Raw genomic sequence first — 27,321 nt, forward strand, 5'->3', positions numbered from 1 at the left:
AGCTCTGGGTAATGTTCACATCAACCAGCAGAATGGGGGGAAAAAGCGATCTCAAATGATTTTGACTGTGGCATGATTGTTGGTGCTGGTCTGGTCTGAGTATATCTATAACTGCGTGGATTTTCACATACAACAGCCTCTAGAATTGACCCAGAATAGCACAATAAAGAAAAAAACATCCAGTCAGCATTATGCAGACCAAAACGCCTAGTTGATGAGAGAGGTGTAACGAGAATGGCCTGACTGGTTCGAGCTGACAGAAAGGCTACAGTAACTCAGATAACCACTCTGTACAATTGTGGTGAGCAGAAAAGCATCTCAGAATGCACAACACATTGAACCTTGAAGAAGATAGCTTTCAACGGCAGAAGACCACATCAGGTTTCACTTCTGTCAGCCAAGAACAGAAAGCTAAGGCTGCAGTGGGTACAGGCTCTCCAAAATTGAATAGTTGTAGACTGGAAACTTGTAACCTGGTCGATTTTTGCTCAGGAACACAGATGCTATCATCAGAATTTGGTTTCAACAGCATGAATCCATGGACCTTGGATTTCTTTGACCAACTCTCACACACCCAACATTCCTGTCAATACACACAGCATCTCCCGTACTTATAAATATGAATATTATCAATGTTTTCAGCTCAATGCTGCTGTGTGGTTATGTGTGTGACCAATAGAATTTGATTGAAATAAACTATAAATACATTTATAATAGTCTAATGATGTAAGACTTGTCATGAGCATTAAATACAGAATTATAGAGATAGAAGAAGTCATTGTATTACTGTAATACTGTATGTTTTAATAATTAACCTATAACCGTAACGTCATTTGAGATGATGACATTGCAATGACTGTATTATCAATCCAGGCAGGTAGTTGTGTCTCACAAGGTCAGTGAGACATAGTGCTCTTAGTGAATTAAGTACTGCAAGTAGGTGAAAGATCAGTCTAGTTTATGTGTGTACTAATGACATGTGGGTCATAGTATCTGCATATTTGCCAAAGACCATTATTTGCTAATAAATTAAAAGATTACATAATATCATGTGAGTCCAGTTTTGTGAACTGTAACCACTGCAATGGTATAAACGGTGCATCTGTTTCCAACTACTTCAAATATTATTATCTATTTACCATTCCTGTTGAAACCTGGATATATGCAGAGGCCAAACATTTTAAACTGTTTTGCTCATGTGGACATATTTAGGTTTACTGTTGTTGTATACTGGGGGATATTGTAACTTCCAGGGGAATCAACTTTCACCCAGAAACCACAGAAGCTTTTGCAAATAAACAGGCTGGGCATGATTGATCTGTTTTGGAGAAAGTAAACAGAATTCAATTCAGTCATTCATGTTAGCTGGAAATTGGTATTATTTTAAGATTCACACTTAGAAAATGCATCCATTAAAAAAAAAAAAGCTTTAGGGATTTTTTTTTTAAAGGCAATTTACTATTTTCATTAACCTTAAAATGCATTATTAAAGGTTGCAGCTTTCACAAACACAAACAGGTGCTGAGAGACAGGTAAAGCACAGCTCAAATCAGTAATCCGTTTCAAAAAGGCTGCAATATGACCTGCTTGCATTGGGTAGCCTCTTTCTTTGCCCCGTGGTATATGTGACACCTAACTCCTCATGAATCATTCAGCCTGGGAGAGAAAGTGCTTCCTATTTCCCTGAGAACCATCTCAGAGTAGTGTACTCAACACTGCAAGAAGATGCACAAAACTAGGGATTATTGCTGGCCAGTCCTTCTCTGGTGGCTCTCTAGCCCAGCACTAAGGATTGCTTTTGGACTGAATGCAACACGAACGAATCAGCGCCAGCCCCCTTGTCAGCCAGGTAAGGTGCATAGTGTTCTTGCCGTGAGGCATGGGAATATAGGGATACCTTTTGAGACCAAAAGTATTTTGTACATGTTGTTTGCTTGCATTGTCATTTTGAATTTCTTTGACGGATACAGTATGACTACTGCCCTAAGGAAATGAAAAGGGTGCATGTGAATGTTTTTTTGTACTTTGCATAAAGGCCACTACTGTCCAGAAGGCAGCGAAATTGCAGTTCCATGTCCCAGAGGCACGTTTGCACCAAGTTTTTGGGCCAGGGACATCAATGGTTGTATTAGCTGCCCTCCACATCACTATGCTCCCACAGAGGGTCTGTCTGCCTGTCTGCCCTGTGGATCCAGAGCTCGGCAGCCTCTACCCAGGCAGGATAAATGTATATGCCTAACAGAGGGCCAAGTCTTCCAAGTGAGCACCCGTTTTTATGTTTTTATTTTTGGTGTATGTAACTGTATGCAAACAGATCAGCAGTATCCAGTGGTGCAATCTGTAGCCTTCAGCTAAAACAGCTGCTCATGTTTCAGCCTAGAGGTGGTTAGGTTACACATTCTGTCTGTCTCCCATTCAGTACTAAACCTTTCTCTCCTCAGATTCAACCACAGGAAAACCAAGCTCAATAAACAATTCACCATCACTCAAGCCTGAACAAAAGGATGAGGTTTTAAACATCTGATCCATGTTTCCTTAATGCAGGCCAGCGATGGGCAGTGCCACTGTGCTTTGGGGTACCGCTCTACACAAAGTGGGGATGCCTGTGAGTTAAAGATATATGAGATCTGCAAAGATGGACAAGCACGGGACCAGTATGGCAAATGTTTGGATCGCAGGCAGTGGAAACACCTTTGTTCTAATGAGGTCGGTACAAGGACCCACTTTGTAACGCAAACAGTGCTATCACTTGTATACCTCTGTGAACTTTGCCATACACTGGTGTTAGCTTGGAGCTTATGAATTGCTACATTGGAGATCACAGCAAAACTCAAACCACCGTGTCTATTTCAGATACTCCATTAAAAATAAAAATGGTTATGATGGTAAAGTAATACAACATCATGTGCTGCTGCAATATTATAACCATAACATATGCTATACCAATAATAATATACACAAATGAACGTTTTGTTCAACCAAGCAGATTAACTCATCCTCTACTGCTCATTTGTTATACTGATATTTCTTTCTTTCACTGATTATATTGCACCAGTCTGTGAAATTATTGTAATCAAACAGGCCATGCTGCTACAGAGCTGGAATCAATGACTGGTCATTTAAAGCATGGCTGTACTGTATATAATTAAAGAGTGGATAAGAACATTTGTTTGCCTAGCTTTAAATCCTTCAAGATAATTTCATGTTTCAATGCTGTATTGCAAAGTAAAATAGTTACTATTTAATATCCAAGCAGAAACAAGCAATGATTGCAGTAAAAAACAAACAAACAAACAAACAAAAAAAACAACAAAGCAAAACAAACAAACAAAAAAAACTAATTTTGGGAAGGACTATACCTTAGTAAGATAAGTGCTAAATATGATAGTGAAATTTTTAATCTTCTGTTACAACATATTTAACTAACCAGAGAGTCAGTGAACCATGAGGGGAACTGAACACTCTATTCCATGAATCTCTTGTCACATATACACTAGGAACCTTTGCATAACCGGCAGTTGACAATGAATGTGAGCTTGTAACAAGCGCGTTATATAACTGTTGTGAAACAGCAACTTTCTGACTCAGTGTGTCACATCCCGCATGCTCCACTTCCCCAGGTGTGTGCGTCTCCACAGCTGTATGAGGGTTATGATGCCTCCCTGGGTCTGTGTGTCTGCAAAAGTCTGACTGATCCAGGAAGAAGTGAGTGCTCAGGATGGTGTGGAGACAGGATGAGACCTGTGTTGCAGCTGGTGTGCAGTTCTGCTGTCCTTCAGCTGCTTTACACTGAGGCAAATAGACAGGTACAACATAATGGCTCAACCCAATGATTCTACTTTTCAAGCTTTTTTATTAGAGGGCTGAAACTCATGCACATCATTACACATTATATATCGACTCAGTATGACCATTACTGGGCGCACTGTGGCTCAGTTGTTAGCACGTTCACTTCACACCTTCATGGTCCAGAGTTCGAGTCCCACTGTGGCCCTGTGTGTGCGGAGTTTGCATGTTCTCCCCGTGCTGCGGGGGTTTCCTCCGGATACTCCGGTTTCCTCCCCCAGTCCAAAGACATGCATGGTAGGCTGATTGGCATGTCTAATGTGTCCGTAGTGTATGAATGGGTGTGTGAGTGTGTATGTGATTGTGCCCTGCGATGGACTGGCACCCTGTCCAGGGTGTACCCTGCCTCGTGCCCGATGCTCCTTGGGGTAGGCTCCAGGTTCCCTGTGACCCTGAAAAGGAGTAAGCAGTAGAAGATGGATGGATGGATGGAATGAGGACCATTATTTTAATCTTGCCACACTAGGTGTGTAACATAATGCCTCTATCTGTATCGGCACCTGTTCAGTGTTTCAGTATTCGTATTTGTATCTATAATTGGGTTTAAACCTAAAGTGGGAGTGGCCTAGACTGGATATTAAAAGTAAATAAATAAATATGAACCCTATGCTCCCTGGAAAACACTGGACAAACGAGGTAGAAAAACCCGCATTGTAAGCTGAAACTGAGATCTAGAGATGTGTACAGGACTATTTGTTTTAATCCTAGCCTACAAGGTTATTATTATTTAGTACCTGCCTGTGATATTTTCTAACAGTTTTAGTTGGTCATATTTCCCGTAATATAACTAAAAAGTTACTAGCAGTTACTAAGGATGTACGTTGCTGCACCATCATGTCAATTAACATGATCACTGTTTGTTTGTCCCATGAGCCCCGTTTATCTTGTTAAAGCAAACAAGGCTAGAGTTTCACTTTGATCTATATATCTTTGAGGGACACAGGTTAGTGCATCAGGAAGTGCGCTTTTATCTATCCTCAAACATTGGGAGTCCCGAGGAAGGCTGAGGTGTGAGCGGCATCATGGGTTCTCCAGGCCTGTGTACACAATACAGACAAGGGGTGAGTAACCATGGCCAAGGGCAGGATGATGAAAGAATTTACAACCGGTTCTGTAATGCTTCCCCCTGTTTACCATGCTACAGAAAGTGGCTTCTATGGGTTTCTCCGCACTATCCCAGTAGGAGTACGGATTTTGATCTTGGAAGGTGGTCAAGTGAGCGATAGTTTTGCTGAGATCATGAACAGAAACAGCATAGGTAAGGTAGTGCTTACAGGGAGTTAATTTATCAGCCTGGCATACTCAGAATGAGTGACCAAAACAGGTGTTTTCATTGTTAATTCTTTTACCAGGAAACCATACCTACATGGATACAGAATTCTATTGGTCCATGGGTTCTGCTTCAAGAGGAGCCAGCAATAGTGAAGCCACTCAAGTGATGAACCCGATCGCATGCTTGCATCTGGATGATATCCTTTTATTCACTGTGACCAGACACCATTATCCGCAGTATGATGTGTGAGTAAGAAAACTTTGTCTGCCCCATTTAGATGACTGACTTAACCTGAGGGTTTGTCTTGTTGTTTACAGTGAGAACTTATTCAACACAAATGCTGCTTTTGACTGGGGAGTCTTTAGAGTATTGGAACAAGAGCTAGCAATGGCACAATCTGCAAACTCCCTCTTTTCCGTTAGCTTTAGTGAGCCTGGTGTGTATGTCATCAAACTGAGCAGCAATCAACACAAGCATGTGGTATTGTCCGCATTTAACCTGCCTTTAACTGCATCCAAAATATTACCATGCTCTCCATAAGATGCCAACAGAAAGGTCCTTCTCCAGTATGTAAAGGTTTTGCCTGCTGGAGGAGATTGCTATGACATCGGACCGTTCTTTCCTACTGATCCACATCACATGATTCGGATGGGCATAACCCTCCAACGCCAGCTCCTGCTGCGACCCGACTGGTGGGTGATTGGAGGTCTCTTAGCTGGAGCTACAGTTGTGCTCTGCTTGTGTCTTGCAGTACTGGTCAGTCTTGTATTAATCATATAAGAATGAATACTATAACTATTGATTACTGAGTTAAAATGGTCAAGAACTATCAACTTCCATATCCAACACACAGATCTTGTTCAGAGAGCATGGTTGGCCAGAGAAGCTGCCTTCTCAGGCCAGGTACCGGGAACTACAGCTCAAGTACAACATGGATGACTATTCATCAAAAGGTTCCAGGGTCATAGCACTGAAAAAGATGCACAGAAACTTAACGGTCGGGATGAACGAGGATCCAGTGCTGAGAGGTATCTGTGGCAGGATTTGTAAAGTGTTGGTCAAGAAGATTGCATTAGCTACAGCTTGAGGTAAAGATCTTACTTACTGTTCTCATATTGCGTATAGCTATGGCTGTAACATCAGACGAGTTCTGGGACTATGAGAATCAGGTGAACCTGGAGGCTTTCAGTTCCAGCACATTCTATGACATCTTGCTTAAGCACAGTGTATCTGTCACCACCCGGCTTGGGCAGTTCAAAGAAGAGGTGAATTTTCCATAGTTTGTCCCAGACTTCCTCATTTTCCAATGACCTCTTCCTAATACAAATTATAATGAACATATGTTGAATTATGTTGCAGCTATAACCACAATAAATAATTCTTCTCCATTTAGGTGTTGATTGAAGTGGTGCTTTTGGGCTTTTGGGCTAACCATTAATAACTTATTCCCCTTTAGCAGGCTGCAAGATGACAATAGAAAAATATAGCTTTTTCCCCATTGAAGGAAAAATAATGTTAATCTATCCACAGGTGAAGCAGCTCTATCAAGGGGTGCTGGAAAAGGTGCAGGGACTTCAACCTGGCCCAGGGGCTGTGGTGGTAGGGGGAAAGCTGGAGTGTTTGGAGAAACAAGTGGAGCAAGAGATAGCACGCAGGAAAGTTCTGGGCACTCAGATTTCCCAGCTGCTGGACAGCCAGCTTCAGATCCTCCGGAATGAGTCCCAGTCCCAGCATGCCATGCACAAGGCTTACTCAGCACTCCTCAGAGAATGCTTTCGGTTGCTGATGCTGGTTTCTGACAACCAGACCTCTCTCTGGAGCAAATATATCCAGCAATGGTATGTTTAATGTGCACACTCATCAGGCCTTGTTTATCAAATTTTAATAAGGTTGTGTATACTGTACATGTTTTCATAGGCCAAACCAAACAAAGGTTTTGGCAATGCTGATTTATTTCATACTCACATGCATATGTTGATGAATGCCGATCAACTGTAAAGTGCAAAGCGTATGCACGGCACAGCTCATTTTCGTTTCAATGATTCTCACAAAACTCCAAAAAGTCTAAAAAGCCTACAAAGAGCTGAAAGTGCAAAATGAGGACAAAACAGCAAAAGTAAAGGAATTTCTCAGAGGCAGAAAGGGAAGCTTTGACTCATTTTTTAACTATCATGTATTTCTATCCATCCATCCATTTTCTGTATTGTTTATCCTACACAGATTTGCGAGGGGCCTGAAAAAAGGGATATAGAGGTGTATGGAGAACATTTATTATATTACAAGTGTATGAAAATACAAATGAACCTGTTTTGCTGTTCTATCACACTATATTGTGTCCTCCAGTTCAAGATGGCATTTCAATTATTTGATGTGTCTCTCCCACAGTTATATAGGCTGAGAGAGAGAGAGTACAGAGAAGATTTACATTTAACAGCAGGTCATAACAACAAGCTTCATGGTTTATTACTGCTTTTAATCTGTCTATGAATGACAACAAAATCAGCAGGGTTTATCATATTTACTACATTAAGAAGTACAGTTCACATCTTATGTGAAATTCAAGACTGGAATCACCAAATGCTAATGTTTAGGGGTGGGCGATATGACTACAATCTTATTTCACATTTTCTCAGGTAAGTCTATCAGTAGTATTCAAGAGTCTGAGTCCAGGATTGAGTACCCCAACTCTAATTAATGCCATTAATAATTCCATTCACAAACGTGTCCTTTGCGTGTGTAATTGAAATAAATGAACTATTATTTATTCTTGGCAGTGTAATCCATGTAGAAATTTGCATTGACTCATTGCCAAATAATAAAGTGAGCTCTCAGAGGATATGAACATTATCATGTTAACATTACCCCATTAACCATTGGGGTTGAGCATGCTGATTGGCCAGAGATGGAGCTGATCACAATAGGTTTTATAAGCCTGCCAGTTAGTTTAGTCATTTGGTTGAGTGATGTCATGCTACAGAGCTGTGAACTGTGGTGCAATCACTCAAGCAATTATTTATTTATTGAATAAATCAATCCATCAAAGTGTGCAAATGGAAGTGAAGATTGATCAAATATGTGTAAAACTTGGAATGGTGATCAAAGGAGAAAAGAGTTTGATGTAGACTTAAAAAAGCTCAAAGCAGATTTTTATTACAAAGATTTACCTTGAGCCGATCCAGTTATTGATTCACAGTGTCTAGTGGGCATTTTATTATGCAACTATTTTGACTTTAAGCTAGAGTTTTATTTAACATTTCTGGTGAATCATGATTATATTTATACCTATTCTTCTTCTTCTAAGAAAAAACCTTTATCTAATTTCACCAGTATCATCCAGCATACAGGATCAGGCATAATTGATTATTCTTAGTTTTTGAACTCCAGTGACACTACACTTACAATTCAGTACTTAATACTCTTTAAAGAACCGTTCTTTTTCTTTACATTTCATTTAGCTGTTTTTTTTAAACAAATCTTTGGATGGTCTGCCAATTTCAGTATTAAATGACCACCAACAGCTGCAACAGTACTGTTGAATGTTCATCTGCAATTCAATGACTGATTCATGCAGAGTTGTGTGTTAAGCACCATGAAATATCCTAGACACTGAAAAACATTTCACTTCAGAAATGATGGGTCATGTATGCTTAGTCATATCATTTCAGAGTTCTCATTATCTCACCATGGGAAGTAAAGTTTTAGCTTCCTTGCTTTCATCTTAGTTAAATAATTTAAGTATTTGGCTGGAAGCAGGAACTTTGAACTTAAGTGCTCAAAAGACACGAGTACACTCTCTTCTCAGAAGCTGCCAAAGGTCTGAATAACCCTATGCCTCCTGAACGATTTGAAGCACAAGCAAGAGGAATGGAATTAAAAATATCATTTCCTTCAATATTTAAATAGAATACAGACTCTTTGCCAAACAGGAACTAAAATAGGAGTATTGGAGCACCTTTGGTCCTTTTAATGATGAGTCTGAAGGATTTTCCATTCCATAACAATCTTGATATTGATCTGTTGGGATCATTTTGGCATGACTATTGGAAAAGAGAATGGGAAACATTAGAAGAGGCCAGACAGGATTCATTTTAAGATAGCTTAGTCATAGCTAAGCAATGATAAAAACAAATGAAACAAAAACAAATGTTGGAAGAAATAAAAAACAATTAAGTATAGTACTTCAGAAAACACTGAATAAGCATGCTTACAGAAATTAGATTTGATCAAAAACTTTATCACTTACACAAGATTACCATATCTAACAGATTCATGGTTCATTTATTATGATTTTTTTTTTAATTTTTTATATTTTTTTAATCTTTGTCTCAGTATGGTTAACTTGTCAAAAAAGTTTTACATTTGAAAGCATGCACAAACCAAGGGCAATTCTGTGATTTAAAGATATTACATCATGAATGATTTTGACCATTAATAAACCTTTCACCTCTTTAAAATACATTTATAATCAATCTATACAAAATAAATTTGAGATTTAAAAATATATATATATTTCTCTCCTTTATTCAGTGGCAATGTGAATGACATTTATAAAATGAACCCCCTTTTTAAAAAAAATAAAAAATAGAAAAGCCTTATAACCCCAAAGGTCATAAATTCCTGAATTAATCAAGTACTGGTTTTTAGGCTCTCTTTCCAGGAGCTCAGATTCTCCTTTTGTTATTTTTTAATCGGAAATATATTTCCTGCCTTTGTGATTGAAATAGTATGCATGTTGTGCTGTGCAGTGTTATGGATAGATTGCATGTGCTGGCTGAGGAGATGGCAGAGCTGGTCTCAATGGAGGCGCAGAGGCAGGGTTGCTGGGGCATGCTCAAACAGGGGACTGGAGCACGGCTACTATGCCCCACTTCTGGATCGGTCCTCACTAGGGATGACATTATTGGTGAGTTATTGCACTTTTCCAACACATGGGATATGTCCAAGGTGCTTGCCCTACATAGGAAACAATGATATGACTATGAGAGTAAAGTTGAGCCATTTGTTCTAAAACCAAAGAATAATGTTTGATGAAAACCAAATTCAGCCCAACACCCTGGTAACACCAATCCTGCAATGTGGTAACATCATGCTCTAGGGCTGTTTATCAGCAGCAGGACCTGGAAAGCTGGTTGCCATCACAGGCAAAATGGATGAAGCAAATTGTTCAGCAGAACCTGTTCCAGTCAGCCACACATCTACAATTAGAGCGAAAATACTTGTTCCAACAGCACAATGAGCCAAAGCATAGGGCAAAAACTACAAAGGAATGGCTTGAAAAAAAAAGGTCATGTTTTAGAATGGCCAAATCAAAGCCCAATTGAAAATCTGTGGCATGAACTGAAAAAGGCTGTTCACCAACATTCTGGATTCAATTTAAGAGTTGGAGGAAATGTGCATTTAGGAATGGAAGAAAATGCCACAATCAAAATGTCCAAAGCTCCAAAAAGACATATCTGAGACAACTCAAATCTGTACTTGCTGCAAAAGGACAATGATGGGGTGAATACTTATCAATTAAGCAGTTTTTAGATTAAAAAAATTCAAATAATTCTGAGGGCATCTAAAGTCTTTATTTAATTTTATTTCTGTAAAGAATCACTTCAAAAGGAGCAGTGGGAAAAATCACATTCTGATTTGCTTTAATTTGGTGTTGCAATACAGCAAAAAGAGCCATAACCACTACAGGGGGTGAATACTTTTTTTTGAGGCAGTCTAGACATCTATAGCTCTGACATTACAGTGTGGGAGGGTGGTCAAAATATGCATATACATATATATATATATATATATATATATATATATATATATATATATATATATATATATATATATATATTAGGTGAATTATCTATAATATAATGGACTGATTGGCTGATGCAATTTGTGATTTAAAGGCTGTTATATTATTAGCTAACCCATATCTTAATCTATACACTGTATAAATGGCTAAGGCATTTATTTATGTACTCTGTCTGCATATGGTCTGACTCACTGGTTCTCCAGACTGCAGGTACGTACTTGGCACTATTCGTATAGTGTCTGGTAAATGAACTACCCCACCTAGTGGTAGTTGAATGTAGAGAAGAAAATTAGACCTGAGAACTGCTCATATAGGGATTCATCACAGGATTCTGGAAATAACTGTCTTTTTTTCCTGTCTCAGTAGATTAATAAAAATGGATTAGATGGCAAGTGCTAACAAATTGTAAAAATTGCACTAATCTTTACACCGATACAGCACCTGATGGGTCTGTCCAGGCATGCGATACAGTCCATGTGGACTCCTGCACAGGCCTCATCCATCCAATCCCGAATGCCCACATGCTCCTAGCTAGTGGCCACAGCATGCCCGTGGCCTCTGACTTCTTTGTGCATCCTCAGACTGGCCGGCTGCTCCCAGTGGCAGGGAATGTAGGATTTGACTCCTCCAGCTCCACCCTTGTATGCACAGCCGATGCTTGTGTGGGTGAGTCGAAAATTCTGCTTTCAAACTTTAGCATTTAGCATAATACAATTAAGTCATTATGATGCCAGTTTATAATACTGCAGTATTCAGCACCAGATGTTGGATGTGACTCTAACATCTCATCATTGATCTCAGGTGAGGTTGGAAAATGGGAGTCTCCTGTGCTTCCCTTCATTCCCTACCCTTCATCTCGCCACTCTGAGCTGCTAGGGCCATCCAAGTTGAGAAGCCTCCAAACAGGCCAGAAGCTTGTATTTGGAGGACCCATGTGTGACTTTGAAACTGGCGTACTTGTCCCGATCCTGGCAGTCACCATCCACCCCCAGACGGGGATGGTGTACCCGGTAGGTGGTGCTCATGTGTGCCCTGTGACGCGACTCCGGCAGCCCATTCAGATTGGTTGTCCAATGCTGGATCCTCGCACGGGCAATGTGGTACTCATAACAGGTGTTAGTCTGGACTCGCATACAGGTCAGTACATGTGTACATAATTTCTTCTACATGTGGGAATATGTCATATTGAACATTTACTAGAAACATTCAGATTTTAAAAACAGTAACACCTTATTGCTGTAGTTCGCAAACATTTTGTAGCCAGAGATCCCTTTAACTGTAAAATAAATTCCAAAGACCCTCTCAGTAAATCTCTTCCTGAGTTTTCTACTGATATAACACAGGTCTGAGTTGACTTTGGTGCTTGGGCCCCTAAATATAATAACTTTTATACTATGGATTGTGATTACCACTGACTATGCTTCATTAACTCCTGGGCATCCTTTGAGAACCACTGCCTTATTCTAATCTGCAGACTATAAGCTATTCCCCAAATTAAAGTCACTCAAGATTTATTATAAAACCATATCTCTAATATTCACGATTCCACATAATAGATTTTATGAATATGCAATATAAAAATGCCCCCAAGACTATACTTGCTCATCTCCTGGTAAAACCTTATATAAGAAAAGACTAGCATCATTTTTAATGGTGCTGTTCATAAAACAATTTTATATTTGTGTCTCAGGCTGATTGAGTACCTGACATTTAAGTCTGTGTTGCAGGTGCAGTGCTTCCAGTAGGAGGTCTCCTGCTGGGCGAAACCTTCATCGAGCCCCTGAGTGGCAGGCTGGTGCGTGTAGGTGGCGGCAGCCTCCGGGGAGGAAAAGTGGTGCCACATGCAGGGGGTTTCCAGGCTCTACTGGACAGCCAAGCTCTTGGTGCGCGGGTGGGGGTGGTGGAGCTGATACGGGCCTACTGTGACGGGTGGAAATCTGGGAGTCTGGACCTCAACAATGAGATTAGCAGAGTGAAGACAGCTGCCTCAGATTTGGAGCAAGCCTGGAGGAACAGTCAGGACTGCACGCTTCAGCTGCTAAGCTGTCTGGAGGCTCAGCAGGAGTGGGCCTGGCGGGTGGCTGAAGATGGGGGCAGTCTAGGTGAGAGGGTTTGCTCATATGCTTAGATGTGAGTAAACACTTTTAATATGCTCATTATGTAATTTTTAACCTTACTGGTAGCAAAGCTCAATAACTTATATACTAGTATGAATAACCTGACAGGCAGAGTTAATGGTAAGATATTGTGTATCTATAGGTAGCTAGATAGCTAGATAAAACTATGTACTTGTGTAATATGATATTATTCCTGACAGTTAGGAAACTAGCTATCATATACCCTTATGAGGGCTAGAACTTGTTAGTTAATGACTCTCTAGCTAGTTAAGTTTCACCCATTTGCTGCGTTCACATGCTATTTCACAAAATCCTAAGCACATACACCAGCATTTTTGGTATTGGCAATTTATTTTGTGCTCATGGTGCTAACGACCGCCATTGTTGTTGTGAGAGCGTATCTATGTTCCCAGGGTCCTATGTTATGTTATATGGCACATAATGAACACATTAAATCTGAAGCTAGGCTTCAGCATAAGTTAGAGCTGGGATGTGTTCATCCTTTTAGGACCGTTTACTGTGTTTTATAGGCTACAGTATGGCATTTCTTCAGTTCATTGTATACATTACACTATTGTTCATGCACGGAGTTGAGCTTTATGAATGTATGAATGCAGACTAATGTCTATTTTTAGAGCAGCACAAATCGAGATTCAGCATATGCAACTTAGTTCATTTTCCAAGTTCATAATGTTCATTAATTTCAAGTGTTAATGTAAAGGATTTTAAACTAATGTATGTTGTTATACATTTAAATGTGTCTTTGGTGTATAAAGTTAAAAGGTAATAAAGTTAATAGGGCCCTGGGAAAATGAGTCCTGACTACATGAAAACTTCGGAAAAGTTTACTTAATGTGTGTTAACAGAATATGGAACTGGGGAACATACTGTAGGACCCTGGGATCATAGGAATGACCCTGTTGTTGCTGTGATTCTGTTTCACTCACAGGGCTGTTATTGCGTCTTCAGAGATGTTTTTCTGCATATCAAATATTCTTTTTCTAATGAATAATAACAAAATACTAACCAGCAAATTGGGTTATTAGCAAAATTTCACTGGTAAAGCTGGTTGTGCTTTTGTAGCTAGCATGATCATGTTGGTTGCTTTTTGACTGATCTAACTCTTTTTTTTTTCTCTCCAGCAGGTATTTTTTATTCTGTCAATTACATTTGAATTATTTTGTGTGTGTGTGTGTGTGTGTGTGTGTGTGTGTGTGTGTGTGTGTGCTCTTGTAGGTGAGATCAGTCTGCCTGGCATTGAGCTGTCCCTGCCCGCTCTGCCAGGACTGGAATATCCGGACCCTGGAGGTTCTGGCTTATCAGTCCCTGTTCTTGGTGTGCAGCTGGATTGGATGTCAGGGTGTATGGTGCCTCTTGCTGGAACAATGGAAGATGCAGATGGCAAGGGTCAGGCATAGTTTTCCAATTTTGCATATTACACCCCTGTAGTGTATATAAACACAAAGAGATGCGTACACAACCTAGATGCAAAAATACCTAGCCACCTGACACTACTTGTTTATCAGGAATTTATCAGGACTTTTGATTAGGAATCGTACTGACATTATCTAAAAAGTTATTCATTTATTATTATGGATTACTATTAAAAGACAGGGAGTGCTCGGTTGCAATGGCTGGACATGCAGTATATACATATCTTCTAGAAACTCTGAGGGAATATACTACAAATTGTGAAATTGAAGGCAAGATTTGCGATTATTCATCTTTCTCATCATGAACACTAATGTGTCCAGGGCTGGTTCCGATCCGCTTTGGGGCACAGACTATAGACCCTGTGACAGGGGTGGTGGCTCCGGTGGTAGGAGCTCGGCTAGACTTCTGGAAGAGGACTGTAGTCCCAGTGACCGTCTCTCAGTGCCTGACCATAAGAGAAGCTCCAGACATTGTGCTGGTGAGCAAATTTGGTGAAATATCTGAATGTTTCTAACAGGCTGTGAGCACTACAAGTGTGTGTATATGTGTGTTTGGTGCAGGCGGAGGCCTTACAGAAGGAGTGCAGCATGAGGGCCCAGTTCTGGAGACAGCAGAGAGTAAAGGAAGAAGAACTAGTGGCGGATTTAGACAGAGCTCTGAGGGACTGCCTTTACACAGCATTACAGGAAGAGCCAGATCATGTGAGGCTCACAGCAGGCTCGATAGATAAAAGATGGCGCTAAATGTGAGTGGAAAGATGTTAATCATAGTGTGTGTGTGTGTGTGTGTGTGTGTGTGTGTGTGTTAGCTTGTGTGGACAGACACAGATAAGCAAATAAGGGAGACAGCAGCAGAACTTCAGGAGGAAGACTATAAAGAGGCTCAAAGAAGAAATGCTGTGAACTCGGAGCTGTCTCTCCTGCTGCCTGGACACATCCTACTCACTCTTACTGGAGGTGACATGTACACTGCACACATTATTGAAAGGCTGTGGTACAGATGGATTTACAACAAAGAAAGAATCCCACAGATTAGATGTCTTTGTGTGTGTGTGTGTGTTTCCACAGGTGATGAAGAAGAGTGGAAGCAGCAGCGTCACTGGCATGCTGAACTGACTGCAGTGTTGAATAGAGTGAGTGTGTTTATGGCAAGGCAGCAGTGGGAGCAAGGTCGGTCCACACCTCTGGGTGATGAGCAAGCGGTCAGTTTCAACGCTCAAATCTCTTTTGCTTATACACATTTTACTCTGAAGATTCCCAACACAGACACAAATGCAAGCAATTCACTGTCTCATCTTGCTGTAGTGATAGCAGTCCAGCATAAAATCTGTTTGAAGTAACTTTAGACACTTTTATATGCACATTTTCCATGTGTTCATATGACATTTTGCACAAACTGTTTAGCACCAGTTCCAGGTGCCACTCTAGGATGATTGTTTTTCTTGCAAGTCAGAGACATTCTGTACCTTCAAGAAACGTTTCGAGTACATTTACATTTACGTTTATTCATTTAGTGGACGCTTTTATCCAAAGCGACTTAGAAATGAGGAAATTACAAGCAAAGCAATATATCAAGTGGAGAACAATATAAGTAGTACTACCTTACAAGATCTTTAATTGAGTTATAGAAAAGCAAAGTGCGCAGAGTAGAGGTGTAAGAGTCATTTATTTTTTAAAGGATAATGTGGAATTGGCGTTTTAGTTGGGGGTTAGTTATGTGCTCACGGAAGAGGTGGGTCTTTAGCTGTTTTTTGAAGATAGTGACAGATTCTGTGTTCCGGATTGAGGTTGGAAGTTCATTCCACCACTGAGGGACAGTTAGTGTCAGTAGTTTATGTGCTTATAGTGCCAAACCATCAATCTATCACAGATAATGCAATGTCCTATGTAAATTTAAGGTAGTCTCAAAAGAAATGCCTTTAGTTTAAAATAAAACACTACAATATAAGGAATTTGTGCACCAGTGTTTTACATTACAGTAAGAACACTTTCCACTTGCATGTAATCAGCGCATCGTGGAAGCACGTGGAAGGAATAAAACACAACAGGGCGTGCTGTTATAGAAAAATAATCCATGCCGGGGTGGTGTGATATGGGAGGGTGGTTTCTGACATAACAGCATGTCCCAAAATGTTTTATTCTTCTTATACTACAGTGATTTCCCAATGATTCCTAATTTTATTTTATGTGATGCTTTTGATCCATGTATAGATACGTTTAAAGTTAAGGAACATCCGCAAGACAAGTTAGTTCCTGTTATCACTTACATTATAACACCTACAGTACAAATAGTCACTCCTTCACCAGACTTTCTTCTCAATTGAAGTTAATAAGACAAACCGGAAAGCGTAAAGTTTTTTGTCTTTGTCTTGAAGACTCTTCCATAGGAGAAAACTCCTTAGGAGATAACTCCCATAGAAGAAAACTTCATATCAACGATTAGATGTTTTGCTTTGTAAAGTAACATACAGACTAGCCTGTGCACCTAGTGAAACCAATGGTGTCTATGTTCATAACCTTATCGTTTCTACATCCGCCACTGCAGCCAAAATATATGGCCTTTTCTCATGTTGCAGCTTCAATGAACTTTTGAATGCGTATAAATGCACTTAAATGAAGATGATATTTTGTGGGATAGTCCACTCACTCAAGCGACTATATCAAGAAATGGGTTAGGCATTTAATCGTCTGTGGAAGATCCAGCTTCAATTTCAGTAGTGCAGCATTTATTTGAGTCTGCATAGCATTTGATTTTGCTGAGCTGTACTTCTGATCCTCAAAACACTCGGATGGCGGGTTGTCAGCACTCTCCGGCAGGGTAGGCTCATTATTCATGTTTAGAGAATGAGAAGCAGCTACTGAGAGTACATCAGGGTCTGTCTGTATGAGAGGCAGCTGTACTAAGCTGTACTAAGCTCTTCTGAATTCTACACTTCATTTCGGTGAGTTGTGCTAACAGCTCATGTGTTTGTCTCGTGCCTGCTGAAGACTCCGTTGTAAAAGAGGTAACGCTTCCCATTCTAGCTTTCTTGCTTTTCTTCCTCGAGGGATCAGCAGCCGTGTCTGATGTTCACGTAGCCTGGGAGGTTCACGCATTGCAATCAACATCATGTTGCATTTAGGTCAAGGCTCTATAATTGCTTGTCAAAGATTTTTCAGTCTCAGGTAATTTGAGCATTGATCCATGTCCATCATCCAACTCCATCTGGTAGAATAAACAGTTTGCCATTCTGCACTTTCCCAAGATGTTGAGAAAGTTCAACAATTCACAACAAATTATGGATTCATGAATTCATAAATGTATTAAATTAGTTACGCTGCATCCCAGCACCCATTACAGCTGCATGGAGACACAAAAAATAGGCCACATGTCCAGGGGCGTTAGTTGGACTGTTAATCATCCTGGTCTGAACCTGGTCTGAACCCAGATTCTTAGTAGACTTCTAAATGCATTTTTTTTTCTTGCATGTGAGGGCCAATTGCATTAAAAAATGTGTAAATTGGACAAAAAGTTGGATTTATCATTAAACTTGCCTCAGGTGTTATCACTGTTTACAGGCCTAAAAGACTGATAAAATATAAATATTAACTTTTTGGCTATCTAACATGAGACTTGGCTAGTTTCCATTTACATTTATTCATTTAGCAGACGCTTTTATCCAAAGCGACTTACAAATGAGGAAATACAAGCAAAGTGATATATCAAGAGGAGAACAATACAAGTAGTGCTACCATACAAGATTTTTTAATTGAGTTCTAGAAAAACAAAGTGCGCAGAATAGTGGTGTAAGAGCCAGAGTATGGTTGTTGTCTTTTTTTTCTTCTGTTTTTTTAAAGGGTAATGTGGGGTTGGCGTTTTAGTGGTTAGTTACATGCTCACGAAGAGGTTGGTCTTTATCTGTTTTTTGAAGATAGTGACAGATTCTGCTGTCACCAGTTTGGTGTCAGTAGCCAAGGGGAGGCATTATCTGTCCTTATGCTCTGCTCATAACATGTTCATGTAACTTGTAACTCATATAGACATTTACACACCTTGTTTTCCTGGCTCAGCATGAGAGGATGTTAATTTATCAGTTTCAAGCCCTTTACTGGTTAAAATAACAAAAACAACAACAACAACAACAATAACAAAAATGCCATGTATCCATTTTTCTCCTCACACTGCCTGTATGAGCTGCTGTTTGGCAGAATTGACAGCTGTCAGCCAATAAGACACGAGTATTTCCACGTATTTTCCCTTTAAACCCTGTCTGAACCCTTTGCCTCCTGTCACTAGAAAATAAACTACAACACTCTGTTCACTGCAAATGTCTGCTTTGTGGACACTGTGAACTGTGGTGAGAATAGAAACGAGTGAAATGCTAAAATTACCTTCATCCAAGTTATGCATCATTGCCTACTTCTCTGATGGTGCAGAATTAACAATAATAAGAAGAGAATGGAAAAGAGGACTAATGTGATGTCGTGGGGACCTTTTTCAGGCTACCTGTATGAGGTCATCGTCACAGTGTGACTTCTATTGGACCTTGTCAAGGAAATAAGCAAATGGCAGTACTACACTAGTTCTGATGGAAATTGTCCTTACTGTCCAGAATGACAGAAGAGAGAAGAAGAAGCCTTTATTTGTGACAGCACAGTGAAATTCTGTTTCTTTATTTTTACATATCCCAGCTTCTTAGGAAGTTGGGTTCAGAGCGCAGGATCAGCTATGATACAGCACCCCTAGAGCAGAGAGGGTTAAAGGCCTTGCTCAAGAGCCCAACAGTGGCAGCTTGGTAGTGCTGGGCTTTAACCCCCACCTTCTGTTCAGTAACCCAGAGCCTTAACCGTTGAGCCACCACTGCCACTGGAAAGGAAGTAGAACTACCACTTTGATTTGACAACTCTCATTTTAATCATCATTTGAACATCATTTGCAAACTTTTATAACATTTTTGCAAATTATTTAACATTTATGGATGCTATTCAAAGTATTAAGTGGTAACAATGACAATTACCATTTGAAACCCTAAAAGTAAAAATCAGTCCCCCAAAAGTCCAAAATACTACACTGTCTGAGCAAAAAGGAACATTTTGGCTACCACCTGTGGTTCACATTGTGCATGGAAAGGAAAAGTATGTAACGCTTACCTAATCGTGTCTGGTGTTTATGTCCTTTGTTAAAAGAAACATACTCGTTCATCTACATCTACATTCTCTAGATTCCACTAGCTTCACTGTTTATTCAAGAAACATGTGCTACACCATAACAAGCAGTTTACTGGAAGCTTTTCCCGCCTTCTTAACATTGCTAATTAACCGTAAAGCAAGTCGTTGTACTTAAGTGAGCATGGGTTTCACAAATCCTCTGGCATACTTGGTGGAATGATGTTCTGGTGCTATAGGATGAAAAGACATGGCAGAAGGAGCTGTGGGAGCAATTAAATCAGAGATACACCGAGCTGGACGTTGCTCTTTCTTCACTACACTGCACCTGCAAGATCAGCCAGCTCCGTGCTGCTACTGCAGAGGTAACACACACCTTAAGCCACCAGCATGTTAAACACGGCACACCGGACTTGTATTGAGCTGCCTTATGAATAGCACTAAAATTCTATAAGCGTGCTTTTCTCCTTTCAATAGGCCATATTATCAGGCTCATTCTCGTATAGGGATTATTGTATGGTGCAGCCCAGAGGCAGAAAAAACCCTCTGAAAGCAATGGCCCTGACTCAGCACAAAATCCTCTCTCAGTTAGAGCGCCTCATTCAGCTGCTGGAGGATGGCAAACTTTCCAGTCTCTTCATCAGAGGCCAGAGCCAGCAGAGCTCTGGTACAACACGGTCATTCATTTCGTCGACATAGAAATGGAAAGGAGTGCGTCCTGCATTCCTTAGTAGTCTTTACTGTTTCTTTTGCAGACCTGCCAGTGAAGCAAGCGTTTGACAGGGACACAGGCTCTAGAGCATGGACTGTGTCGGTCCCTGTAGCTAAAGGTATTAATTAAAAGTATGAATGAGTTAATCTCACTGGTCAGAATGGCAGTTTTTATATTTTCCTCATGTTTTCCTCACCATACAAACCATCTTTGTGTGGTGTTGTATTCTGACTGCGCATTGTGATATTAAAGTGCTTTTTGCCGCACAGATGCCAATCAGTCTTGCTGTGCAGCAGTTTCCACTCAACCCCTGAAAGATCATGAAAAGGCTTCATCTGTGAGCGAGCTAAATGGCTTGAAGGGTGTATTGTCCAGTACATCTCCTTCACACAGAGAACAGGATGTAAGCCCTGCTCAAAGCCAGGGTAAGGCAGTATTCTGACCACCACATCTCTAGTGACAGAACTTCAGCTGACAGTCTCAACTTTGTGCCCAATCAGATCTCAAGGAGACGACATTTCCCGTGCACATGACAGTCCCCAAACTGTCAGGTGAGACAATTTGCATTTGTATAAATTAAAAGTGCCCTTGCATATTTAAATCACTAGGAGGTAGTAAGAATAAACTTCAGATAGTAATAAACTCTTTTTACCAGAGGCCAAGAAATGGAATTTCTGCCTGTTTTTGCGGTGCCCGTGTTCAGCACTGAATTTATTTATGATGTCACATGCCATAGTAATGGTGAATGACTCATATAAAAGCAAACACTCAGAGCTTTAAGAATTTGCAGTTTTATTTAAATAAGTTTTTCTGTTTTTAAACTAGCCTACTTGGTTTAAATGTTATAATGTTATTGTGGCAGTTGTATACGGGGCTTTACTATCAAAAAAGCTTTAGTTCTGCTGTCGGTTTTATCTCTGTACCAATGTTATTGTGGACAGGTGTGAATTGTTTAACCGGAAGAGGGCTCACACTCCTCCTCTTTCCCATCACCCTGCTCACCAGCAGCTAAACACAGAGTCATGATACTCAACACACAGAAACCCAACAGTGTCCTGACTAATCTTATAACAGAATTTCACCTACAAAATAATTCATTTGTTTATACTGATTGAAAATGTCTGATAAGTCGATTTCTATTCCGCCGGCAGAATGGACCGCCAGTGTACTGTGTGGAAGGGTTAAGGCTGAAGATGATTCAACAGCTGTCAAAGTCAAAGAGATTCGATGTGTTAAAGAGACTGTAAAAAAAAAAAAAAAAAAAAAAAAAAGCCTTTTTAATGCTTATTATTGCCATGTGCTCTTCCACATGATCCAGGTGAGGACTGGGCCAGTTTGCTGGAGCTCTCGCCACTCTTCCGGCTTATCCAAGATGTGGAACAGCGGCTCAGAGACCAAGCAAAGAACGCCGGCCTGCTTAGCGGTGAGCACGCAGGTCACTCGCTAAACCCATTTTGGCCACTTGCTGAAAGAATTACAAACCATTTGCTGTAGTTTGTAGTTAATTGTAGTTAGTCCCTTTAATTGAGGATTGAGGTCTTGAGCGTGGGCGTCTTTGTGCCGCAGGCTCAGGGTGCACCTTTATCGATTTCTTGGATGCGCAGTGGGATTGTGAGGGAGAGCTCGTCAAAGTCGGTGCTGACACTCTCAATCCCCGCGAGTTTCTCATCTACCAGCACGGCCAGCTTCTTCTCAAACTGCTACACACACACAGAGTGGTTTGAATCTCCCTATTTCTGGCTTTTACACACACACACACACACACACACACACACACACACACACACACACACACACACACACACACACCTTCATTTTGATTTATTGTGAGTAATATTTTACACCCACTGAACAATGACATAATGGAATGTTTGATGTATTGGAAAGTAACTCCGATTAGTTATGCTTGGGTTTGTACTTTCCAGGCACCAGCAGTGAAATTACACCTCGCCTCAAGACTTCCTACAAATAACTACTGCTGCAATTCCTTCCGTAATTCCTTTTATTACCAGGTATTTATGGCCAAAGTAAGCATGTAGTAATATTGATCATTGTCTTGAAGATAGATGATAACACATGGGGAAAAACTGCATGTTTTGTAAAAATGAATTCCAACATTGGAAGGAAGCTGAGGTCATTATACTGGACAATCTGGAGAAGCTTGCCCAGTCTCAGTTTGACAGTTCTAGGATTTGAATATTCAATATTCTTATCAGTAGCGCCAAATCATAACCGCTATAATATCTATAATGTTAAAGAAATAGTTTATAATAGTCTTCAACTGATACTCACTGTACTACATATAGTAAATGGTCTGCACTTATATAGCGCTTTTATCCAAAGCACTTTACCCTGTGTCTCATTCACCCATTCACACACCAATGTTAGCAGAGGTGCCATACAAGGCACTAACTTGCGGTTCAGCGTCTTGCCCAAGGACACTTCGGTATGTGGAGTCACGTGGGTGGAATCGAACTGCCAACCCTACGATTTGTGGACAACCCGCTCTACCACCTGAACCACAGCCGCCCACATATATGTCTGTGTTCAAACCCATTCATGTATCTGTATAATGATGCATGTCATGTCATGTTATTTATGATGCCTCAGGTCAACAGTGATTGATTGACCAGGAAACTTTCAGCCTTTGAACTTTAATGTACTTTCAGGTTTTTGGTGCCATTTCTAAACGCATTTCTCTGTCCTGGTTATATTTTAGGTTAAATCACTGTACAAAACACGTATTTGATCATTTGAATACAATTCAAATGATGCATCCCATTTTAACAACACTAAAGCAGGCTTTGGTTTACTCTGTAAAGAATTTAAAACCAACCATTATTCATGAACAGCTTTTCTGCAAGTAATATTCTTTCATTTAAGAACAAATTAGTAATAAATAAAAAGTGTTAGTAAGTAATAAATAAATAGTACAGAACTGGGGCTTTAATCAAGGTGGAGAAAAGCTTTTTTTATTTATTTATTTTTTTTTAGCTTTTCATGAAAAGCTACAAATACTAGTCAGGTATCTGTAAGTGCAAAAACCTTCAGGTTTCTTCTAGTAATCAACAAAGGAATGGTCTAACCAAAAGAAGATCAGAGTTTTTGAATGGTCTAGCCAGAGCTCAGACCTGAATCCAACCAAAAATCTGTGGGGTGACCTGAATCGGGCTGTGCACAAGAGAGGCCCTTAGAATTTGATGGCTCTACAATGTGTTTGCAAGAAAGAGTGTGACAATATTGCCAAGTCAAGAAGCGCCATGTTAATAGACTCTTACCCCCCAAAACTGTAATAAAATCAAAAGGTGCTAATATTTAATATTAGTTTAGGGGTGTGCACACTTATGTAACTAGGCTAAGTTTTTTATTTTTCCCTAAAATGTTTCTGATTGTTTTTCAGTTATTTTTTATACATTCACATTGACGATGGAAAAAGTTCTGACATGATATATCTTCATTTTTCATTTTCATTTCATTTTTCATTTTCAGTTTCATTTTTTTTTTTATAACAAAAACCTGCCATTTTAACAGGGATGTGTAGACATTTTATATCCAGTGTACAAGGTCACAGAATAATCTACCCCTAAGTACTTGCTAAGAAAATGTTGACAACCATTTTCCTTCCCTTCAACTGACCGCACCTTTAATGTTGAAACTACATATGCCTTGTAACTTGCCTTTTTAAGGAGAAATGGTGAGTTTGTGTGTGTGTGTGTGTGTGTGTGTGTGTGGGGGGGGGGGGGGGGGGGGGGGGGGCAGAAAGAAACCAGTGGAATCCTTATAACCATGTTAATGGCATTATTTCCTAAGGGATCATTGAACTTGTACAGCCCCAATTCCAAAAAAGCTGGGATGCTGACGCTGTGTAAAATGTAAATAAAAACAGAATGCAATGATTTGCAAATCTCATAAACCCATACATTATTCACAATGGAATATAGCAAATCTTTACATTGAGTAAATGTACCATTGTAAGAAAAAAATAAGATTTCATCCCATCTTTACTTCTGAGAGATTCTGCCTCTCTAAGACACTCTTTGTATTCCCAATCATGTTACTGACCTGTTGCCAATTAACCTAATTAGTTGCAAAATGTTCCTCCAGCGGTTTCTTTTTAGTAACGTTTACTTTTCCAACCTTTTGTTGCCCCGTCGCAACTTTTTTGAGACGTGTTGCAGCCACCAATTCAAAATTACCTTATTTTTTTCTTAAAATGGTACATTTACTCAATTTAAACATTTGTTATGTTTTCTATGTTCCATTGTGAATAACATATGAGTTTATAAGATTTGCAAATCAGTGCATTCTGTTTTTATTTACATTTATTTACATAATCAGTGTACTCAGCACCCAAACATTTTTGTAATTGGGGTTGCATGATTATAGATCTAGAAACACTTTTAAAGGTCTCAACTGTGTCTCTTCTTCCTTAAAAGTCAACACATAAGGCAGAGGAGGTGGGATTGGCACTTCTCAAGCAACCTGGTGTTCAATAATTTGTGATCAATAAGAATGAAGACATGATGCTGAAGTCATAACACCACTGCCACTTCTAAGTGTGTTGATGTTTGTCAATAGATTATGAAAAATGAATGTCTTAATGGTTCCCATGCATCGACTGTGTCGGTAGGAGACGGATAACATTCTGTACGTGCGACAGCAGAGACTGCAGTCTGTAGGAGGTTTCTCTCTGCTGCTTATACACTGTGCTGCTCACATATCCACTGGACAACTTACTGTTGACACAACTGTTGCCTTCCAAAGGGCTTTCTTTAAGGTACAAGCCAGGACCATACACATATGGACCATTTCATTTTATAGCATTTCAAGGTATGATTTGAACTTCTCCCTTTGCTTTGTTTATGCTCCAGGTCCTGCAAGTGTGTCTAAGTGAGTTGTTCCATGCCAGATTAGAGCCTGATTCAGCTGAAGGAAAGAAGCAAAGCACTGACTCAACCCTTAATAGCCTTGTGTCCGAGAGAGTGCAGAAATGCGACCCAGGGACTTTGTCTGAGAACCTGAATGTAAGCCAATTAATTATAACCTGTGCTGGATGTACGGCACTATGCTGAAAGCTGTGACAATCACTTGAGAGGTGAAGTGTCCTCTGGAAGCAGGTTGTGAATTTACAGAATGATTAATATGGTGTATATTTCTGACAGGAGGTGGCCAGGCTGCTAGAGAAGCACAAAGAAAGTTCAGTGTTCAGGAAAGTAGAAAGCCTGCTGAGAGATAAGAACCTGGAGGTCAGCCCAAGTGACAGTGAGCCGCCAATTAAACATGGAGCAGAAGGCCAGGACGTTGCGCCAGAGTGAAGTGATGAATCGGTCTTGAAATACGAGCACTGCTGCCTTTCACTGAATATGACAAGACCAACTATCTCATCCAAACTACTGTAAGCTGCTCCGTGGGAGACAGATGGCAGCGTAGACGATGGCTTTGCTTTGGATTGAGGACGTTCGAGTAACTACAAAAAGAAGCACATGGAACACACATTAAACAACATTAAGCAAAAAGGAAAAATCCAAATGATGACAAACAATAATAAGGACATGAATGTAATGCAAATCAGTGTACATTATAACGTTAAGATAATTATTCTGAGGTGGATGGAAAACTACTAAAATGCAAGATCGTGTAGTCAGTTATTAAACTAAGTAACAGTGATTGGTATACGTTTAAAAACGCTTGAATATCAAATGTGCAAATTATGAAAGCTTTCAATATTTCATAAAGCAAGGTCCTATTTCAAATGAGGTCATTACAGGAAAAAAAAAAAAAAAAAAAAAAAAATATATATATATATATATTTATATATATATATATATATATATATATATATATATATATATATATATATATATATATATATATATATATATATAAGCATTTCGACAGTTTTTTCTTTGATAATGTTTGCACACTTGGGACTGAACAGAGTTATCCAGCTCTGTGGATAAGTTTTCTAAGGGCAGAGCTGAGATGCTTCATTTATTATTTTTTCAATAAACATCTCTACATATTTATTGTTGAAACAGTCACTGTGTTCAGTTTTATGTCTGAATTTTTCAAGGCTCATGTGGTTATGATTCTCTAAGGAGAAAATAGATTCTTGCTGCTGAGAGACGTGGAGCTTCAAATGACTATGCAGTAAAGCAAATTATCCACTGTGGTCCTCTAATTTCACTCCAGTTTCATCATACTTATAGTACTCAAAGATAAAAAACAACTGAGTTTACCAGTAATAGATTTGTACATGACTTCTTGTAGCTTTGTAGATGGCTCTTTTGTAACCTCTATATTATAAGGCTCTAATTCATAATTTGGTCAAATATTATTTCAGAAGGGGAGACGGTGGCTTAGTGGTTAGCATGTTTACCTTGAACTTCTGCGGTTGGGAGTTCGATTCTCACCTCTGTCCTGTGTGCACGGACAGTCTGTTCTCCAGATTTCCTACGCTGTAGGCTGATTGGCATCTCTAAATTGTCTGTAGTGTGTGAATGGGTGTATTATTGTAAGTGGGATTGTACCCTGTTATGGGTTGGCACCCCGAACAGGGTGTCCCCTGGGATAGGCTCCAGTCTCCCCCATGACCCTGTGTAGGATAAGCACTACAGAAAATAGATGGATGGATTATTTCAGTGAATATAATAAGTAACATGTTGGTATTTTTATATTTTTTTTGGCCTTCTAGCAGCTATGGCCAGTCTTAATCAAATGAAAAACACTAGTCTTCATTTAGATTGTAAATTTAATGGAAAGAGTTGCATAAACTCGTAGCATATATTATCTAACAGCTACCTAGCAGCTAGTACACCTTATGAGAGTAAGGCGTGGCTTTGAAGAAAAAATGGGTAAAGGTCCTTTAAAGTTGTCAATTAGGACATACTGTGATAGATAATTCTAGTGCTGTTCTTATTGGTCAAAAGACAGTAATTAATTTTTTTTAATAACAGCAGCTTTGACAGTTCCAGCTGTAAGACAAATCACAGGTT

General features: G+C 39.7%; 1 protein-coding gene across 4 annotated transcripts; it reads left to right on the top strand.

Moving 5' to 3' along the window:
• Positions 1-1,486: 1,486 nt before the first annotated feature.
• si:dkey-103g5.4 (uncharacterized) lies at positions 1,487-26,120 on the top strand. 4 transcript variants are annotated; one of them, XM_017491614.3, is made up of 32 exons: positions 1,487-1,849; positions 2,036-2,259; positions 2,545-2,706; positions 3,621-3,806; positions 4,790-4,907; positions 4,991-5,104; positions 5,199-5,364; positions 5,437-5,599; positions 5,687-5,875; positions 5,973-6,147; positions 6,245-6,384; positions 6,650-6,957; positions 9,865-10,022; positions 11,358-11,585; positions 11,721-12,056; positions 12,647-13,021; positions 14,273-14,443; positions 14,791-14,948; positions 15,031-15,171; positions 15,279-15,426; positions 15,538-15,671; positions 19,854-19,979; positions 20,092-20,281; positions 20,370-20,444; positions 20,596-20,751; positions 20,827-20,877; positions 21,645-21,761; positions 21,893-22,044; positions 22,252-22,338; positions 24,957-25,103; positions 25,198-25,350; positions 25,489-26,120. In XM_017491614.3, the coding sequence occupies exons 1-32, from the start codon at positions 1,726-1,728 to the stop codon at positions 25,639-25,641; spliced, it is 5,325 nt and encodes a 1,774-aa protein (XP_017347103.1). In that variant the 5' UTR covers positions 1,487-1,725; the 3' UTR covers positions 25,642-26,120. The 4 variants fall into 4 exon arrangements, with proteins under 4 accessions (XP_017347103.1, XP_017347105.1, XP_053543366.1 ...); XM_017491616.3 differs by having other exon boundaries at positions 1,489-1,849; positions 21,645-21,749; XM_053687391.1 differs by lacking the exon at positions 1,487-1,849 and having other exon boundaries at positions 2,122-2,259; positions 2,442-2,706.
• The last annotated feature ends 1,201 nt before the right edge of the window (positions 26,121-27,321 follow it).

Source organism: Ictalurus punctatus, chromosome 17 (assembly GCF_001660625.3).
Source record: "Ictalurus punctatus breed USDA103 chromosome 17, Coco_2.0, whole genome shotgun sequence".
Classification (NCBI taxonomy): domain Eukaryota; kingdom Metazoa; phylum Chordata; class Actinopteri; order Siluriformes; family Ictaluridae; genus Ictalurus; species Ictalurus punctatus.

Coding starts and splice junctions, on each gene's coding strand:
- si:dkey-103g5.4 (XM_017491614.3), top strand. CDS start 1,726: ATGCACAAAACTAGGGATTATTGCTGGCCAGTCCTTCTCTGGTGGCTC. Junction 15,427..15,537: donor CCTACTCACTCTTACTGGAG/GTGACATGTACA, acceptor GTGTTTCCACAG/GTGATGAAGAAGAGTGGAAG. Junction 19,980..20,091: donor TCCGTGCTGCTACTGCAGAG/GTAACACACACC, acceptor TCCTTTCAATAG/GCCATATTATCAGGCTCATT.